The following is a 14,779-nucleotide window of genomic DNA, read 5'->3' on the forward strand; positions in this document are numbered from 1 at the left end:
GTGGTTCACTGAGGGTCTCCCTCCCCACACCAGCTACAGGGCAGGATATAACCACCCACTCAGTGCAGAGTATAAGAATCACTGTTCCGATGTCTTCCATCCCTCCTGGAGAAAAAGGAAGGAGGAAGGGGGGAGTGGGGAAGAGGAGGAAGAGAGATTTTTTTTCTGGGTACCTGAGTAACCACTCCCCTCACTACATTATCTCCTTTATTCCTCGTGTAACCCAGCAGATTAAGGTGTGTTTTTGATCTTCCTGCCTGTGATGAGAAATCTGAGTAAATCTGAAGTCTAGGAAGTCCCAGTGACTTGCCCAAGGTCATGGCCCTTGTGTATTTCAACACAGCTGAGCCCAACAGAGATCTGAACTGGGACTTCTCCCTCACTGCCCTATCCAGTGTCTTAGGTGTTAGAGAGGATAATGGAGAAGGTGTTTTTATGTATTACTTTTTAATTTGATAGGACAGAGAGAAATTAGAGGAGAGAGAGAGAGAGTAGGAGAGCATGAAAGAGAGAGAGAGAGAGAGAGAGAGAAGCAGAGACACCTGCAGCACTGCTCCACCACTTGTAAAGCTTCCCCCGTGCAGGTGGGGACCAGGGACTTGAATCCAGGTCCTTGGCATAGGAGTGTGTGTGCTCTACTGGGTGTGCCACCACCCACTCTAGGAAGAACATTTTCAAGCACCCCTCTAGAAACATTCCCAAATCATCTTATGGTCAGGAAGGTAGCTCAGTGGGTAGAGCTCAAGACATGCAAGTGTAACTCCTGGAATTTGATCCTCGATATTTGATATGCCTGAGCAGTGTGGTACTCTTTTCTCTCTCTCTTTCTCAAAAGAGTCTTTTTTTTCTCTTCTTTTTATGGCTGAGAAGAAAACATAATGGTTACACGAAAAGACTTTGATGCTTGAAGCACCAAAGGTCCCAGGTCCAATCTTCACCACCACCATAAGCCAGATTGAGCACTGCTCGGGAAAAAAAAAAATATATATATATATATATATTTTTTTTCTACATCATATTCTATTTTCAATTATTATCTTTGTTTATTGGATAAAGATAGCCAGTAATCAAGAGGGGAAGGGAGAGAGAAAGAGAGACACCTACAGCCCTGCTTCACCATTCTCAAAGCTTTCCTCCTGCAGGTGGGGACTGGGCCTTGAACCTGGTGCTTTGTAGCGTGCACTCAACCAGGTGCACCATCACCTGGCCCCATCTACATCATCTTCTTTACAGCTTCCTCACTCGCCACTCCTCAGGTGCCCTAGCCCCACATAAGCATGCCTACAATTCCACACACTTGTCATTGGTGAGTTCTTTGTGCATAATCATCCCTTTTATAGAACTCGTCTTCATGCTTCATACGTGAAATGCCACTTTGTACTGTTTCAAGTCATTGTTTCCCATCTGTAAGCATAGAAGTGGCTTTTAAAGATGGACACATCCTAAGCCAAATCCTCAGAGTGATCTCTTCTGAGTGTTGAATGATGTCACCCCCACCCCCCCACCCACCCCCCCAAAAAAGTCTCAACATTTGGGTGATACATAAGGCTATGTATGACCTTATTGGGAAAAATAGGGTCATTCCAGATGTAACCAATTAACAGTGGAGATCAAGACATGCTGGATCAGAGTGGCATGGAATCCAACAGGTCTAATGTCTTCAGAAAAAGAGACACAGGGAAGGGACGGCATGTGACAACAGTTACAGAGGTTGGAGCAAATTGTCAGGAAGCGAAATTACACCCAAGAGTGCTGGCAAATGACAGAAGCTAGAAAAATCTAGAAGGAATTGTCTTCTTGAGAGCCTTAGGAGGCAGCAGCCATATTGGGACCTCCGCTCCAGACTTCCGGTTTTCATCACAGAGACAGCCTGTATTTCTTTTTTCTTTTTTTTTTTTTTTTCCCTCCAGGGTTATTGCTGGGCTCGGTGCCTGCACCATGAATCCACCGCTCCTGGAGGCCATTTTTCCCCCTTTTTGTTGCCCTAGTTGTTGCAGCCTCGTTGCGGTTATTATTGCCATTGTTGACGTTGCTTTGTTGTTGGATAGGACAGAGAGAAATGGAGAGAGGAGGGGAAGACAGAGAGAGAGGGGAAAGATAGACACCTGCAGACCTGCTTCACCGCCCGTGAAGCGACTCCCCTGCAGGTGGGGAGCCAGGGGCTTGAACCGGGATCCTTTACGCTGGTCCCTGCGCTTTGCGCCACGTGCGCTTAACCCACTGCGCCACCGCCCGACTCCCGACAGCCTGTATTTCTATCTCAATACTACTCCGTGTATGGTTCTTTCTCTTGGAAACTCCAGGAAACAACTCCTCCCTCCAGAAATCTGTAGAAATTTATAGAGGTTACAGAAACTTCTAGAAGCTCTGGCCATCACACTTTGAGTTCTGCTGCAAGTTTCAGGACTCTGACACCAGGGACACCCCTTAGAGCCCCACCCCACCCAACCCTGAGGCCCAAATCCACACCAGAACCACTCCTTGGAGAACACTGTTATTCAAATTGTACTACCACTAGATCAGAATCATTTCAGTGGTTGCATAACATGCTCCAGACCAAGTTCCCCACAGCCCAGGCAGGTGAATGTCTAACAGACACTGCACTGTGGGCCACTTAGGTCAGAGAAGTTGGAGAAAGAACAGGCTGAGAAATCTCTCCCTCTCTCTCCCTATGTCCTATGAGCACCCTGTCAGCCTGATAATATCAACACAGTCAGTAGAGAATATCCTAGAAGGACAAACAGGCCAGGAACAGATAATTGGGGGCCAGGGCAGGAGCAAAAGGGGCAGGGACAGGGGCTGAAATGGGAACTATTTCAGAGGGTGGAAGGCAGGGTCTCAGGGCAAGAGTGATAGTCGGAGTTTGAAGCCAAGGCAAGTGACACCAGTTCCAGGAGAGGACACAGAGTGCAGAAGCTTAGCAGCCCAGAAGAACTGTTTTGTCTGCCTCCCTGTGGGTGATGCCTCTGTCAGGGCCTCTGGTGGCCTGTGAGTAAGGTCACCTTACTCAATGTCACATGGAAGTGCTCGATGCCCTGAGCCGAGGGCAGTGCTGACCACCTTCAGCCTGGACACCTGCTATTGGAACTGTGTGGCTCAGTGACTGCAGAGAGATGAGGAAGAGGAACTAAGGGCTTGGGAAGGGAAAGGCAGGGAATGATGTGTCACTCTCAGTGATAATCTCACAGGTGAGACTAGACAGAGGCTAGTACACATAAGTATTGGAATTGTAGTGACTTTTGGTTTCACAAATTAATGCTTTCTTGAGCACTATGATAAAAAAAAGCTTACTATTTTTTTCTTAACCAGAGCACTGCTCAGCTCTGGCTTATAGTGGTGCAGGGGACTGAACCTGTGGGGCTTTGGAGCCTCAGGCATGAGAGTCTGCTTACATAACCATTCTGCTATCTGCCCCTGCCCTGACATATAATTTCCAAGTCTGCAAGGAACATATAAACTATGTATAAAAAAATTGGAACTAGGGGCTGAGCAGTGGCACACTGGTGGAGTGTACATGTTTCCATGTGCAAGGACCCTGGTTCAAGTCGTCAGTCCCACCTTTGTGTGGGGAGGGGGCTTCACAAGTGGTGAGTCAGGGCTACAGGTATCTCTCTGCCTTTCTTCTCTCTCTCTCTCTCTCTCTCTCTCTCCCCTCTCAATTTCTGTCCTGTAAAAAAATCAAAGTAAATGAAACATTTTGAAAATAGTGGAATGATTTTTCAAAGTCCAAAACTACACTTTTGGTGGTGAGAATAGTGTAATGAACATAAATGCTGATTGACAACGTGACATGCCTGAAACCGAGAGCAGTTTTATCCACCATTGCCTCTCCGATTTAAAAACTTTTAAAGATTCATGTATTAGTTTAATTGGAGTGGAAGGTACAGAGGTAGAAAAACACAAAGATGGAGAGACCAGAGTCCTGCTCAATTCTAGCACGTGGTGCTGCCAGGATTGGACTTGCAGCCACTGGGTCCTCAGGCATGGAAGTCCCATGCACTACCACTGCACTGTCTTCCTGCTCTCCCTCCACCCACAATTACTTTGAGTAAGTAAGTAAATAAATAAATAAATAAATAAATAAATAAAACTTATTTACTTCTCTCTCTTCCGGTGATAGCACCATGAGCAGCAAAGTGTCCCATGACACTCTGGCACCGGAAGTTCTTGGAGACTGTGGAGCTGCAGATTAGCTTGAAGAACTATGACCCTCTGAAGGACAAGCATTTCTTGGGCACCGCCAGGTTTAAATCCACCCCCCCCCCACCCCAAGTTCTCCTTATGTATTCCGGGGGACCAGCAGCACTGTGATGAGGCCAAGGCAGTGGACATCCCCCATATGGACATCGAAGTGCTGAAGAAACTCAACAAGAACAAGAAGCTGGCCAAGAAGGATAATGCCTTTTTGGCTTCAGAGTCTCTGATCAAGCAGCTCCCCAGAATCCTGGGCCTAGGCCTGAAAAAGGCTGGCAAGTTTCCTTCCTTGCTAAGCCACAGTGAGAACATAGTGGCCAAAGTTGATGAAGTAAAGCCTACAATCCAGTTCCAAATGAAGAAGGTGCTGTGTCTGGCAGTGGCTGTTGGCCACATGAAAATGACAGATGATGAGCTTGTATACAACATCCACTTAGCTGTTAATTTCCTGGTGTCATTGCTCAAGAAGAATTGGCAGAATGTGCGGGCTTTATACATCAAAAGCACCATGGGCAAACCCCAGCGTCTGTACTAAATGACAATTTAATAAAAGCCAGTACTGCCGTTAAAAAAAAAACAAAAACTGGGAGTCGGGCAGTAGCGCAGTGGGTTAAGCACACGTGGCGGCACAAAGCACAAGGATCGGCTTAAGGATTCCTGTTCGAGCCCTGGCTCCCCACTTGCAGGGGAGTCACTTCACAGGCGGTGAAGCAGGTCTGCAGGTGTCTGTCTTTCTCTCCCCCTCTCTGTCTTCCCCTTCTCTCTCCATTTCTTTCTGTCCTATCTAACAACAACGACATCAATAACAACAATAATAACTACAACAATAAAAAGACAACAAGGTCAACAAAAGGGAAAATAAATAAATTTTAAAATATTAAAAAAAAAAAACTTAATATACTTCATATGAGAGAATTCAGAGCACCATACCAGTACATTCAGTGCTGGGGCTTGAACTCGGAGATTTGGACTAGCAGTTCAGCCCCTCCCCAAACCCCTCCCCCCCCCAAATGTTTTCATCTGAAGAAAATCAGACAAAAACACTCAAATTTCATACACCTGGGGAAGCAGATGTAGGCCTGCCCTCTGGTTAGGTCAAGTGTCGAGATTTCCGGATCACCGGAACCAGCACCAACAGTCAAGATGTCTCACATGTCTGAGACATTTCATTCCAGAACCCTTGGGTTCAATATTCTAAGCCCCCTGTAGTGAACTCACTGGATTCACTTCTGCCCCTAAGCTCTCGCAGCTCCATCTCTACCCCACCCTGCTGACTGGGCAGGTCACGCGGTTCTCAGCCCACTGCTCCGGCACCCCGGGAGGGTGCCCTAACAACCCCAGTGTTTGCCTGATGTGATGTAAGATCATCTGACACTCAGCAGACCTTCCTCCCCACCCCTCAAGAATGCCTGACAGGCTTCTGTAAGCTCTCTGGAGAGACTTCAAGTACTGTAAAGGACCAAGGAAAACATTCACTAGTAACTCCTGCCCAAGGCCCACACAGGTGCAGAAGCACAGGGGCCCCTGGAAACTGTGACAAAACAGAACACCTGCTCTCCCTCAGACACCTGCACTCCCAAAGCTCCTGAATTGCCAGGCCTGGAGCAAACGGCAAGCCCCCAGGTTCAAAGATTTCACCAGAGGACCAGAGAGCCCAGCCTTCTGCTAGTTATTTCCCAAACACACCAGAAGGGACCAGCAGGGTGGCTTGGCCCAGGGTTTTAAGAAGGAGCAAGGTGGTCTTTCATTCTCCTCTGTTGGAAGCCCCACTCCCACACAGAGCCCCCTCCAGTTCCCTCTGAATCAATCCTGAGACACCCCCCACCCCCGTAACTGTGTTCTGGATGGAGAGGAGAGGTCCCAGATTCAGAAAAGGGGGGCTTGTCTGGTCTGCCCTGGTTGCCTTCACCACAGCACTGAAGGCACCTTGGCACACCTGCTCCCACACTGAGCACCAAGGTGACTGCTGTCTGCATGAGGAGGGAACCCCACAGACAGCCCCACTAAGAGTTTCCATTCTAGGGGAGACATGCAACCCACACGTGCACAGGATAGTCATATCCTGTAACTGTGGCAGGAGATGCCAGCTGAACAGATGAGCGAGAAGACCTGGCAGGATGCGGGGGTCAGGGGGCACTGCCAGGCCCGTGGGACCAGGTCTCTCAGAGATGAGATCCCTGAGCAGAACGGGCATCTGCCACAGGACGTGTTCTCTGTGCCGATACTGTGATGACCTGAGCAGATGCAAATGGCATGAACCTTCAGGGTGCAGTGACCCAAGAACATGGGGGCCCCTGACATTTGCACCCCCCACCCTCCATTGGAGGGCTCCCTATTCTTGATCCTTCTGAGAGTGTGGACCAAAGATCTTTATGGGGAACAGAAGGTGGGAGGTCTGGCTTCTGTAATTGCTTCTCTACTGGACACAGCGTTGACAGGCCAATCCATACCCTCCAGCCTATCTCTGCCTTTCCCTAGTGGGGTAGGAATGCCTTTTGTCTGACCCTCATATCCCCAGGTTCTTCAAGGCTGCCTCCTTTGGGGGCCCCATCCCATTACATCCACACCACCCTGCCCCTGCTGCCAGCATGCCTCTGAAGCAACTGCTAGCACTGTCACCACTGATATTGTTTTTAACTTAGAAAAAAATTGTTTTTCAGAACTCACCATTATCAGGTTTTCAGTTAAAGTGCTGTTGATTCCCCACTGGTTTACAGCACTCACCAGAGTTGAGGACCTCTTCAGGCATACAGTTCACAGGGACCCACAAGTGGAGTCCTAATGGCATCACAGTGAGCTAGACCCCTGCCCCCGCCCTCGCCCTTTCTTCCTCATTCCCTCCCCCTCTTCCAGTAACCAACACATTTTTCAGCATCTACAAGCTATTTCTGTTGTAGTTCTCTCCTTCCTTCGCTTCACTTATTTGTGTATATGTCACACACGTGAAACCACTTAGCCAGTGATTTTTTCATTTTGACTTATTTAGTACGACCACCTTTGAAGTTCTGTCTCTGTTGCTAGAACAGGCAGGATTTCATCTTTAATGCAAACAGCTGAGGCTGGGGAAACAGCATCATGGCTTTGCAAAGAGACTTTGCCTGAGGTTCTGAGCTCCCGGATTCAATCCCCAGCACCACCATCAGCCAGAGCTGAGCAGTGCTCTGGTTTCCCTGTGATTCTGTCTATATATCACAAATTAATGTTTATTCCACCTTTGCATCATACTCCTAGAATCTTCATCATTGATACATAAAGGAGAAAACAAAAGCAGAACAAATGAAAAACTGAAATCAGAATCACTAATGAAACAATAAATTAAACCTAGCAGCCCTCAAGAGCACAGCAAAGCAGATGCTGTAAGATGCAAAGGAAATTGCTAGAAACTGTATGCATCCTATGTTTCAAACCAGCAAAAAAAAGCTCCTTGCACATACTGAAACATAAACAGATTATTTTTTCCTGTCAGGTATAGAAATCCAGGTTCTTGTGGACGGTCCGGGAGGTGGCACAGTGGTAAAGCATCAAATTCTCAAGCATGAGGTTCCAAGTTCAATCCCAGGCAGCACATGTACCAGAGTGATGTCTGGTTCTTTCTCTCTCCTCCTATCTTTCTCATTAATAATTTTTTTAAAAAAATTTAAAAAAGAAATCCAAGTTCTTTTTAATATTGGGGGTGGGGTGCTCAACAGGTACTGTGGGCCAGGAGTGCGACCACAGACTCTGGGGACAGTGGACACTAGTCAGGACGGAAAAGAGCAGACATGAACACAGAAGTACAAGGCAAAAGTGACTGAACTTCTTAGATCTTTTTTTTCAATTTTTTATTTATAAAAAGGAAACGTTGACAAAATCATAGGATAAGAGGGGTACAACTTCGCACAGTCCCTGCTATCAGACCTCCATGTCCCATCTCCTCCACTGATAGCTTTCCTATTCTTTATCCTTCTGGGAGTATGGACCCAGGGTCATTGTGGGATGCAGAAGGTGGAAGGTCTGGCTTCTGTAATTGCTTCCCCATTGAACATGGGCGTTGACAGGTCAATCCATACTCCCAGCCTGCCTCTCTCTTTCCCTAGTGGGGAAGGGCTCTGGGGAAGCGGAGCTCCAGGACACATTGGTGGGGTTGTCTGTCCAGGGAAGTCTGGTCGGCATCATGCTAGCATCTGGAACCTGGTGGTTGACAAGAGAGTTAACATACAAAGCCAAACAAAATGTTGACCAGTCATGGACCTAAGGGCTAGAATAGTGCAGGTGAAGAGTTGGGGGGGAGGTCCTCCATTTTGTGGATAGCTAGTAGGCCTATTTTAGTTATATTCCAAAGGGTCTGTGGCTATACTAGTTTTTTTTTTTTTCCCTTTTTCTCAACTTCTTAGATCTTAACAACAAAGGATGGAAGTCACATCAGATGCAGTCCACTCTGCACTCCAGAGGCTTTGGTTCAGCGCCCACATGGTGATTGCTTCATGCAGTCTCCTACAGGACTTTGGCGTCTTCCTAAACAACAAATCTGTTCTTTGTGGTCACGCAGCTCTTGGTGGCTATGTCTGTGCAGCACTGGTAGCCAGTCACTATCTCTGGAGGGAGTCCTAGGCTCTCCTTGTAGACCTCCCCTGTGTGTGTGATGGCGTCTCTGTTCTTGCACTTGGTGGTGCAGATTGCTAGCTTGTCACACGTCTCTGCAGTCATCAAAGAATTCACCAGTAAAGCACAACAGTATCTCCAGCCAGGAACCGCCCAGGCCGCTGGGTCTCTGCTGCTTGTTAAGCGTGATCAGCCAACGGCCTCTGAGCTTGTTCTTCTCATCCTCCCACACGGGCTCAATCCCATCCTTGAAAAAGTGAGTAGCCAGGAGCTGGGAGCCGGGAGCCAGGCGTTGGGCGGTAGCGCAGCAGGTTAAGCGCAGGTGGCCCGAAGCACAAGGACCCACCATCCTCTTAGCAGATTTACAGAAGCCTCTTGAATGTGAAACTGACCACCAATCAGGGCACTTTTAAAGGAAAAAAAAAAAAATCCTGATTTTTCAGTGCATGTAAGGGAGCACTTTTTGTTGTTGTTTTACAACTAAAAGAAAAACAAAAACAAAAAAAAAGATGAACATTCATTGACTTATAAAAGTAAGTTTCCACTCTGGGGTTCGGAAGGAGTGTTCAGGTCCTGGAACATGATGGCAGAGGAGGTCGGGGGTTAGAGTCTTATGTGGACAAGTGAGAAATATTATACATATACCAACTACTGTGTTTTACTGTTGACTGTTAATCATTAATCTCCCAAGTAAAGGGAAATAAAGAAAAAGAACAAGAAGTTTCCATAGAAAATAATGGTCTGAGGGGCCAGGTGGTGGCGCACCTGGTTGAGTACACTTTTTTTAAAAAAAAAATATATCTTTATTATTTATTACATAGAGACAGCGAGAAATTGAGAGGGAAGGGGATGATAGAGAGGGAGAGAGACAGAGAGACACCTGCAACCCTGCTTTACCACTCGCAAAGCTTTCCCCCTGAAGGTGGGGACCAGGGTCTTGAACCTTGGTCCTTATGTTTTGTAACATGTGTGTGCACTCAACGTGCGCCACCACCTGGCCCCAGTTGAGTGCACAAGTTACAGTGCTCAGGGACCCAGGTTCAAGCCCCCTGCCCTCACCTACAGGGGGAGAACTTCACAAGTGGTGAAGCAGTGCTGCAGGTGTCTGTCTCACTCCCCTTCTGTCTCTCCATTCCTCTTGATTTCTGGCTATCTCTATCCAATAAGTAAAGATAATTAAAGAAATTAAAAAACAATAATGGTCTGCAAGCTCGGTGGGCCTAAAATGAGGTGAAGTGTTTAGACATGCAGACTTGAGATCTACCGTTAGGTCTGACTGAGAGGCCTGTGGTGGTTCCCATTGATTTTTCCTTTTTAATCAGCGGCCCAGGCAATTCTGATGAGGTTGCATGGAAAGAAAACTATGTTCAAGTTCTAGTTTGCTCAGAAAGTGAGAAACAGGGCAGACAAGCTAGCTAGCTAGCTCACCTAGGAGGGGAGCCTGCCTTGCCGTCTGTGCAACCCCGTTTTGAGCAACCCGGCCCTCACCCACCAGGAAAAGCCTCGGTGTCCTGTTATCTTCCCCTCTCTGCTGTCATTCTCCTTCTGTCTGAAGAAGTCGGCCAGCCCAGTGTGGGTAAGTCCCAGTAATAATGAAAAAGATGCATCAATTTACGTACCATATGAATTCATTCCTTGGGAGTCGGGTGGTAGCTCAGCGGGTTAAGTGCAAGTGGCGCAAAGTGCAAGGACCAGCGTAAGGATCCCGGTTCAAGCCCCCGGCTCCTCACTTGCAGGGGAGTCGCTTCACAGGCGGTGAAGCAGGTCTGCAGGTGTCTATCTTTCTCTCCCCCTCTCTGTCTTCCTCTCCTCTTCCCATTTCTCTCTGTCCTATCCAACAAGGACATCAATAACAACAACAATAACTACAACAATAAAACAACAAGGGCAACAAAAGGGATAAATATTTCTAAAAAATAATTCATTCCTTATATGTATTCCTCATAAAAGCTCAAATACTATTTTCTGCTTTTCTATTCTCCTCGCTCTCACATTCTGAGACTCTGACCTTGACTTGGTGTTATCCTACACACCCTCTCTGACTCGGTGAGAACTAAAAATAACATCCCGGACCGTCAAATGTAGACTCTCATGCATGCAAACAGTCTACAGACAATTGTTACAATTTCAAGAGGTACCAGAGAAATTAATTTACCCCTGGAAAAACCGAGCAGCCTACAATTTCATTCATAGCACCTTCTAGAAATAAGGACTCAGCACACGTCTATTTGCAGTAAGTCCTCAGCAAAGGGAAAGCATTTCAATGAACTCAGATGTACAGAAACTCCTTAGTGGTGGTGTCGGAAACTCAAGACTATACTGTAATAGTTCTCTGCATTTATATTCAAATGCTGTGAATACAGTAGAATGTGTTAGCATTTTGCTGAGTGTAAACTCTTTTGGGAAAAAGTCAAGCACAGTGTGAAAATGCCTACAAAGTCAGAGAATTTGACTATTGTCATGGTCCTAGTCAAACATTATCATCATCATAATAATGATCTATTTAAATTCCTAAAAAAATCATTACACTTTATCCTGGAACAGAGCAGCAGAGGACACTAACAAGCAGTGCTGCTTCTACCAGGTGTTACTATGTGCCAGTCACAATGCTCTGTGAACCTCCCTCATTCGGTTCGCAAACGGAGACAGGGACTCAGTAGACTAAGGTTAGGGTCTTCCACATACTACTGACAATGGGGGTGTCCACAAGTGCCCACATGCTTGAATTGTACTTCACAAAATTCAAATTTAGCACCTGATGCTACGTATACTGAACAATAAAGGGATCAAACTGGCACAAGGTGTTAACGGAACTTTCTGGGTAAAAATGACAGTTTGTATCTAAACATAGATTGATAAACGGAAAATTTCTTGGCCAAGACAAGAAAATGTAGGAATAGAAATGTAGAAAGTAGTTCAGAGGTGACTGGCGGTGGTCATACTCCTGGTTGAGTGCACAGTTCAGTGTGTAAGGTCCTGGGTTCAAGCCACCAAAGCGGTGATAGTATGCTTCCCATTCCCTCTCAATTTCTGTCTCTATCAAATATATATATATATATATATTTTAGTGCTCTGCTTTGCCATGGGTGTCATCCAGCCTGGCACCTAGTACATTGAGGAAAGTTCAAGACCAGATTTTTCTTCTTCTTTTTCCTTCTTTTCTTTTCTTTTTTTCTTTCTTTCTTTTAATATTTTATTATTCATGAAAGGTATAGGAAGAGAGGAAAAAAGAACCAGACATCACTCTGGTACATGTGCTCCCAAGGATAGAACTCGGGACCTCATGCTTGAGGGCCCGACGCTTTATCCACTGTGTCACCTCCTAGACCACAACACCAGATTTTTCAAACAAACTATTTTATTTCAGGGCCAGGGCAGCCTCTCAGCCTGACAGGCCATGGGACGCACATGCCTGAGACCCCAGAGGCACCCAGTTTAATCCCTGGCTCCACCATATGCCAGAGCTGAACTGTGCTCTGGTGTCTTTCTCTTAATAAAAAATAAAAAATAAGAGGGGGAGTTAACTCTGTGTGGTGTGTGTGAGAGAGAAACAGAGAGAGGGGAAGAGAGGGAGGGAGAGAGGAAGATGAGAGAGAGAGAGAGAGAGAGAGAGAGAGAGAGTCCTGCTAAACTATGGTCTCCCTCAGAATTCCAGTTTCGAATGAAACAGAAGCTGGCAGACGGGGACCTCACCATGGTTCTGTGCAGCCCAGGAGGTGGTGCAGTAAATAAAGCATTGGACTCTCAAGCATTAAGTCCCGAGTTCAATCCCTAGCAGCACATTCACCAGTGCGATATCTTGTTTATTCTCTTCTTTTCTCACTCTTTCTCCTCCTACTTCTCTCATTACTCGATAGATTCTGGATGTCAAAACCCCTGGACTGGCTTCAGAGGGCAGGCCTCCTCCTCACTGGGCCAGTAAGACACGTAGCAATTGGGGTGAGTGTTTTCTAAGTGTCACAGATCGATGCAGTTTCTTCCCTGCTGTCTAGATGGAAGAGCAGCTGTAGAGCACAGCACTCATGCTCCATCATCACCCGCATGATGTCCTTAGACAGCCGCCTGGATGTCGGCCACGGAGTTTTCCTCACACAGCACTGCAGGAAGGCCCATCAGGCTCCGCGCCCTCCTGAGCAGCTCCTTCAGTTTCCCTACAGCCTCAGAACTCCAAGGCCAAGGCTAGTGCACCCTGTCTTCTCTCTGTGGCCGGGGAGCCCTGGGGTGCGGCAGGGATGCTCCGGCCTCTCAGTGCTCTGAGCTTTGCATTTCCTGCTTCCTATGAAGCCCCAGCCCTGGTGTGTTTGCCAAGGGAGGGAAAGAAAAAAGGGGGAGGGAAAATAAATTATTCTTTAAGAAAAGAGATGGTCTGGATCTCTCATAAATAAATAAATATATAAATACCAGCGAGTCAGAACTTAGAAGGGGGGTTAAATGTGGTGCACGGTACAGTGCGCAAGGACCCTGGTTCAAGCCTCCAGTCCCCACCTGCAGTGGGGATGCTTCACAAGTGGTGTAGCAGTACTACAGGTGTCTCTCTCTCTCTCCCTCTCTCCATCTTCCCAGAACTTCCTTCTTGAGTTGTGTCTCTATCCCATAAATATTTTTAAAGTAGCTCAAAAATCAGCTGAAACACTGTTACTTTGATATGACACAAATTCATTTCCAAAATACTTGATACAAATTAAAAGTATGAATGAAAAAATTCTCTCCCCACAGTGGGGTGAGTTATGCAAAGTGACCCTCAGGTCTGAGGCTGAGGTCCCACGTTCAATCCCCACCATGACCAGAAGCCAGAGCTGAGCACTGCTCTGGGGATGCACATGCACATGCACACGCACACGCACACGCACACGCACACACACACACACACACACACACACTTCTCACTCTCCTCCAGTAATCAAGAATGATTCACATTAATTTACTCAGCCTTGCAGGATAACAAGTACATTAACAGAACTATTTCTGATCCCTGGTTCAGGATAAGAACCGAGCAGTCTGGGAGTCTGGGTTTCAATTTATCTCCCTGCTAATGTTATAGAAAGTAAACATGCACATTATCAAGAAGTCTTTATAAATTTAATGCTGAAGCCACATGAGACTGATTACTGTCTAATACAAAATTGGTTGCTTATTCTAAAACTGTAATTCATTCTAAGAACAAGCAGCAATTATTGGTCCCTGAAACCCATCAAAGTTATTTAAAGGTTAGGCAGTAAATTTGTGCAATGGATTCGCTCTAAAATGCTCGACATACCTGCAACCTATAATTTCTCAGTAATGTCCTGACAGCTCACCTTTCTTGCCCAGAGAAGTTAATGCAAGGCATCCTGCCGCGTGCCGAAAACAGACTCACCACTAATAAACATTTATGTACATTATGAATGAGTCGTGGCCAAGGTCTAGTGCATGCCAGGCTGCAAGCGACCAGGGCCAGGCTCCTGGGGAGCACAGCTCTAATCGCCAGCCAAGCCCATGCACACGACTTCTTATCTGCTCCTCCCTCAAAACTGATGACTAGTTCAACTGAGGTGCTTGGAGTATTTACAAGTGATGCAGCCTGGGGCTGGGTGGTGTCACACCTGGTTGAGCACACGTGTTAAATACACCAAGACCCAGGTTCAAGTCCCCAGTCCCCACCTGCAGAGGAAAAGCTTCACAAGGCTTCAGAAGGCTATCTCTCTCTCCCCCTTCTTCTCAATTTCTGGCTATCTATCCAATAAATAAATAAAGATAATAAAAAAGTAAATAAAAAAATGACACACTCCAATTCCAAGTGCAACAGACAATTGAAATAAACAGAAAAAAACAACAGGGGGTCAGGAAGTAGCACACCAGGTTAAGAGCACATAGTATGAAGTGCAAGGACCCCATGCAAGGATCCCAGCTTGAGCCCCCCAGCTCCCTACCTGCAGGGAGGTCCCTTCGCAAGCTGTGAAGCAGGTCTGCAGGTGTCTCTCTCCCTCCCTCCCTATCTCCCCCTCCCCTCTCAATTTCTCTCTGT

General features: G+C 46.7%; 1 protein-coding gene and 1 long non-coding RNA gene across 2 annotated transcripts in view; one reads left to right on the forward strand and one right to left on the reverse strand.

Annotated features, from left to right (window-relative positions):
• LOC132537568 (uncharacterized) overlaps positions 1-6,978 on the reverse strand; it is a 61,653-nt gene extending 54,675 nt beyond the window's left edge. The window contains exon 1 of the long non-coding RNA XR_009549049.1: positions 6,862-6,978. This is a non-coding gene — a long non-coding RNA (uncharacterized LOC132537568). The remainder of the gene's footprint in view (positions 1-6,861) is intronic.
• Positions 4,161-4,777, forward strand: LOC103124403 (large ribosomal subunit protein uL1-like). The gene has a single exon (XM_060188634.1). It carries the CDS (start codon positions 4,340-4,342, stop codon positions 4,727-4,729), a length of 390 nt encoding a protein of 129 aa, XP_060044617.1. The 5' UTR covers positions 4,161-4,339; the 3' UTR covers positions 4,730-4,777.
• Positions 6,979-14,779: the final 7,801 nt, after the last annotated feature.

The sequence above is a fragment of the Erinaceus europaeus genome, chromosome 3, assembly GCF_950295315.1.
Source record: "Erinaceus europaeus chromosome 3, mEriEur2.1, whole genome shotgun sequence".
In the NCBI taxonomy this organism is placed as follows: Eukaryota; Metazoa; Chordata; class Mammalia; order Eulipotyphla; family Erinaceidae; genus Erinaceus; species Erinaceus europaeus.

What these genes read in the sequence shown, in the direction of transcription:
- LOC103124403 (XM_060188634.1), top strand. Translation starts at nt 4,340, where the DNA reads ATGGACATCGAAGTGCTGAAGAAACTCAACAAGAACAAGAAGCTGGCC.